At 46.9% G+C, this 5,869-nt stretch overlaps 1 protein-coding gene across 1 annotated transcript; it reads left to right on the plus strand.

The window, feature by feature from the left end:
• The first annotated feature begins 530 nt into the window (after nucleotides 1–530).
• Nucleotides 531–1,451, plus strand: LOC109705562 (vegetative cell wall protein gp1-like). The gene has a single exon (XM_020226297.1). It carries the CDS (start codon nucleotides 531–533, stop codon nucleotides 1,449–1,451), a length of 921 nt encoding a protein of 306 aa, XP_020081886.1.
• Nucleotides 1,452–5,869: the final 4,418 nt, after the last annotated feature.

Below are 5,869 nucleotides of genomic sequence, written 5' to 3' on the forward strand. Positions count from 1 at the left end.
CGAAGAGGCCAACGAGTAGAGATGGCTTCTGGAGCGATCGGACTCCGTTCATAGTGATCCAATAGCTCGTTTTTAACAGTTTGACTATCCTGGAACTATTGGCGCTAACGGATTTTAGGTTTGACGCACGAATTTCGAGAAAACTAGAGATACATATATTATATGTATTTGTGTGCGGGTTTTACCATTTGGAGAGAGGATGGGTCTTGTCGCGAATCCGCGACCAAACCAGGCAAAATGAAATTGTGGGTTTGATGTCTCAGTCGTGCTGATCACACTAGTGCGATCCGTTCGCAAATCTGACGGACGGATCTCCTGATATCCGCGTCGATCGAGGAGGCGTCATTAATGGCAAAACAGTAATTTTGCGAAAAGCCCTACATTTTATGTACCGTTTTGTATAAAATTGAACATGGGGTGTGTTCACGCGTTTTACTCGCGCTGTAAGGGACTTGGTTCTAAACATCAGGTTTTGGAGGACATTTGCGCAACTTTACATCATGTATATAGGGTCTTTTAGGGTGTGCGCCATGCAAACCCTAACCCTAGCCCCAGCTGCGCCCCCAGCCACCTCCATCTCCCTTCCCTGCCCTCGCCGCCAGCACCCCAGCCGCCGGCGCGCGCCTCCAACCGCCGGAGTCAGCTACATTGTCTTCTCTCTCCATCTTCTCAGCCATACCTCCACCACTTTTAACCGTAGACCACCCAGGGCATTCCTCTCCCTCTGGCCCCTCTCCGGCGTCACCCTTGATCCTCAACGACAGTCCCCGCCGGTCGCCGTTGTCCCTACGAGCCGCGGCTGCCGCCTCCTTAGCTTGCGGCCACTCCAGGTCAGCCCGGGCCGAGGAGCTTCAGCTCCCTTCTTGCGCCGCTGCCGCCGCCGCCACCTTGGGTCGGCCGAGCCGCCCTCCCCCGGAGCCCTGGCGACCTCCCCCGTTGCCTGCCGCCGTCGCCGAGCGCCACCGTCGCGTTGCTGCCGCCCTGCGAGCTCCCTGGGAGAGCTCGGGCCGAGCTGGGCTTGCCGCCATCCCTTCACACAATCGCGGCTTGGAGCCACACCGACGATGACTCCCGCGACCCTCCGGCACCCTAGACCCCGGCCGAAGCGGTCACCGCCGCCGCCGCACGCCTTGGGAGCCGCTGCGGCGACCCTCAATCCGAGTCGAGCTCGGGTGGCCGCACCCGAGCTGCGGGCCGCCGCCGCCGTTGCCCGCCACCTCCCTCCTCCTCCTACCCCGGGAGGGCCCTCGCCGCTGATCGGTGTCGCCCCGAGGTTGCCGTCGCCGGAGAAGCCGAGCCCGAGCTCCTCTCTCCTCGTGCGGGCTAGGGCATCGCAACATGCTTCTCCGGCTGCCTCCCGCCGGCATCTAGTGTTAGCAGCGACCTCCCCCCACCGGCCGCACTTTCCTGCTGCCGGCGCTCCCACCGCAGAGTCCGGTAAGCTTAGTTAAAGGTTTTTGGTTGCTATTTTGGGTTTGCGTATGCTTTTCCGGCGATCCGAGGCTGTCCCGATGCCTCTGGAGATGAGCACGGTGATCGCTGGTCAGTACTGATCACAGTGCTCACCTCACTTTGGATCAGCGGATTTCGAAACTGCATTTTTCGGCGCAGTTTTCCCCGAGTGCGCACTGTTCGCTAAATGTTCGGGTCGCTCCCGCTCCTCCCACAGTGAGCCTTTGTGCTCCGGATCGTGAGCACGGCCTCCGGCACGTCGAGACCTGTCAGTACGTGTCTCGGCGGACCTTGAAAGTCTTCGGTTTGTGTTAACGAGCCACAAAATCACCTGATTTACATAAAATGATAGGATTTTATGTAAATGTAGGGACTTTTATGCAATTGTGAATCTTGTGGCTACTGTGGGCTGTACGTAAGTGTATGTGGTGACCTCTGGATTGATTGTCCAAGGTCCGATAGCCTTTGTGGAAATCGAAAGTAAATTTCGGTGCGTTTTTCGGCGAAATTTGCCAACGGAACGCGGTTTCGGTTCGGATTTCATCCGACGGTGTTTGCTTGCCTTGAGAGTTGTCGTTGAGCCTTGTCAGCTGGTCACCATCGTCATATCGTGGGTTTGGAGATGACGGGTGAGCGACAGTGGGTTCCGGTGTCGAAATTGACACTTCCGGAAACCCGGATCCGAACAATTATCCGACGATAATTGTTTGTTTGTGTTACCCTATGTTTGCTGCCAAGACATCCAAATTGATGTGTTTTGTGGCAGCGGATGACTCGTGACATGAGTCATTTGAGTTTTGGGACATTTAGTAGGTCCCGACGGCGTCCCGGTTTGATTTTCGGGACTTCCGGCGAGTTATGGTGATCGGTTTAAGTAAACCGATTTTGGGGATTTGTGTGGGGTTTGTGAGTTGGGTATTTTGAATTGGTGGGTTGGTTACTGACCCGTTGGATCTTTGTAGGTCCGGTTGACTTGTTGTGCACCCCGCGACGTTAGTACAGGTGGGTGCTTCGAGCTGGTAGTCGGTGAGATCGTTTCACCTTCCTCTGTTCTTCTATATCAGCATTGTAGTCTCTACATGTCGGTTGTTTTGTTTATCGTTCGTTACCAATTTCTCGTTGATTGCATGATGATAGTTGTTGATAGACATGTAGAGCAGGTTTGCACATTTTGTATATCTGTGGACCTTTGGTCCAGGTAACACATCGACTCCTTTGTTGTGTGTTTCGATCTAGTTGATCGTGGTTCGGCGTTGTACGCCCTTGTATCTGGCTTCGGCCAAGTCACCAGCTTCCTACCAGTTTTCGCATTAAGCATATCAGCATGATTCAGTCACAGCACTTGGGTGTATTCATTGACACCAGGTTGGTTTGGCCACCGACCGGAGGTGTACTTATCAAGATAGGTCGTTCAGTGGATGGATGAATCAGGTCGATGCAAGCAATGTGACAGGCAACGCTTGAGGTCTGCGGACTAATATGGCAGACACCAGATTGGGTACAGTTTTGGTTTGGTTACCTTGAGGCATGCTCAGCATTGTATTCCTTACAATAGCAATTTTTATTACTTGCCTCTTATCATATCTGTCGTTATAGCTACTGTAGTTCCCTTTCGTATCTTAACACTTGTACTCTGTTTACCTTATCTCCTTTGTTTTTCGGTGCTTACGATTTGCCTTCGTGGCTCTGTCGTACCCACTGGAAAATCTTGATTGTGGTTTCTCACCCGCCATTTTTCCAGGTGGTTCGGGCAAGGAGTTGGCTTTTGGGCACGACGGAAGGATGTTATAGCTAGCCTGCAGTAGCGACTGTCACCCAGGTTACTTTTATTTCCACATTTAGTAATTTAAATAATTAAATGGTTCAGTTAGATGATCAATACTATTGTTTGAGTATTTGTGAACTGGTTTGAGTTAAGGTTTCTTTATTATGCATGCAATTGGAAATTTATGGATCTTGCTACTAGATTTATGCATCGTGGTTTTCTACCCCTCGAGGTAGCCGGTTTCAAAATGGAGTTTTCGAGTAGGAAACAGTTTTAAAAAGGTTTTCGAATAGCTTATGGATGATTAAATAGAGTTTAAATGTAACGACCCAGCCCACTAGCAACAATAACTCGTTGGGCCCAAACCACCAGCCCAAAATACTTAAGCCCAGTTATTATTACTAGTGTCTAAGTCTCTTATAAACCCAATGACAACTCCATTCCTATCCGATGTGGGACTATTGGGGTGTCACAGACTCCCCCCGTTAAGGCCATGACGTCCTCGTCAATCTAATCACACACAGCCCAAGATCACCAGGCGATGTGAGACTCGTCTTGCTAGCCCGTCATCCAGACCCTTGCTCGGCCAAGATTCGCCACATATGTCCAGCTGGTGAACCGGCTCTGATACCAAATGTAACGACCCAGCCCACTAGCAACAATAACTCGAACCAGCCCAAAATGCTTAAACCCAGTTATTATTATTAGTGTCTAAGTCTCTTATAAACCCAATAACAACCCCATTCCCATCCGATGTGGGACTATTGGGGTGTCACATTAAAAATAAAACTTTCGGATAGGAAGCACTTTTAAATAGGATGACTGTTGTATTGTGCATCACATCATCCACCACCTAAGGAGTGTTTAGAGGCATGCATCATCTCTAAGGATCGCTAGTTTTATGGATATGCATTGCATGAATTGCTTGTGGATTGGTAAATGTAGGTTGTTGTTGTGATCTTGATATTATTGTTGGTACGCCGTGCAAATATAAAAGAGATTCTGTTCGAGTGGCTCGAGGAACTTTGTATTTGTGGCGGGTCTGTACGTCACGTGGGCCAATTTGAATTCAAAAAAAAATGTACGTTTTTCGCAACTCTGATTTCAAAAATTATATCCATTATAAAAAAAAAAAACTTTAAAATCGGCCCAGGGGCGTGACAGTGATTCTCAGAGGTTGACGGCTGAGGTGGTGCAGACAAGGTGGAGAGAAAGGCAAGGCTAGCCTTTCCGGTGGTCTGAGGCGCTCGCCGGTGGCCGGGGTGCGCGTGGCGAGGGATTGGGGGGTGGTGGAGGCTGCTAGGGGCGCATCTAAGGTAGAAGGTGCAACCTAGGGTTAGGGTTAGCATGAAAACTCTAGATGTACTTATATACCGGCTACTACAATCGTGCAAAAGTCGTCGAAAACTCAGATTTAAATGCTGAGTCCCTCACAGCACGAGTATTTTGCACGTACGCACCTCGATGTTCGAAATTGCGCAAAGTGGTACATAAAATATGGGGCTTTTCGCAAATTTTTTATTTTGCCAATTTCGACCCCTCAGCGAACATTATGCGATTCCGGGAGATCCGTCCGTCGGATTTGCGAAAAGACTGCGCTATCGCGTTCAACATGACCGGGGCATCGAACACAAGATTTTGTTTCGCCCGATATGGTTGCCGATTTGCAACAAAACCCATTCACTCTCCAATATTTCAAAAACCACACCTATATATAAGTGTATATCCAATAAACCTTCTTTTTCTTGAAAATCGTGCATCAAAACCCAAATCCGTCGGTGCCATTCGGTCCAGGACAGTCGAACCGTTGAAAACGAGCTATTGGATCACTATGAACGGAGTCCAATACGCACCAGAAGCCATCTCCACTGATTGGCTTCTCTAGAAAACCGAAGTTACTATTCACTTTAAATGATCAGTAAAGGTCGCGTAACTTCTCCATCCTAACTCGTTTTCTCTAAGAACTTGACGAGTTCTTATGTAATTAAATTACACACAAAAACATAGTCAACAAGGAATTTAGCTACACAACTAACTCTCAGTCCTCACACAATTCTACAAAATTACATACATTTTAGTGCACGCCCGATCATTTCAGAAAGCGATACATTTTCCGTATCTTAGGGAATGTGATTGAAGAAAACGTGTTATTAAAGTTAGACTAGTTGGTTTAGACTTTTTTTTTTTGTGCTAGAACTTTTAAACTTTTATAATGTAAGTATTTAAGTTTTCACTTTAATTTGGATGCTATTATGATGTGAAGTTTCGACTTTACCAAATATTTATTCTATATGGTGCTTTGTTAATTTCTTAACTTGGTAATAGTACTGTTTAATATTAAACATGAAAAATATATATTTGATATATGCTGTTGATGTGCCTTTATGCAATGTTTGATTAATGATTTTGTTTATAGATGAGTTTCTAAATTGAAATTTATTTATTATTGTATGATTTTTCATTATGAATTATGATCTTTTTTCTATTTATTCTTTTATGGGTTGAAATTAAATTTTTGCAACGTAAATTTTTTTTTTTTCATGTTTGGTCTTTTTATTTTTTTACTTATTAATATAATTAATTTACTAGTGCAAAATATATGTTGGCCTAAAAATAATATTCAAATGACCACAAGGGCAATTTTGGAAAAAC

This window comes from Ananas comosus, unplaced genomic scaffold (genome assembly GCF_001540865.1).
Source record: "Ananas comosus cultivar F153 unplaced genomic scaffold, ASM154086v1, whole genome shotgun sequence".
Taxonomy (NCBI): Eukaryota; Viridiplantae; Streptophyta; class Magnoliopsida; order Poales; family Bromeliaceae; genus Ananas; species Ananas comosus.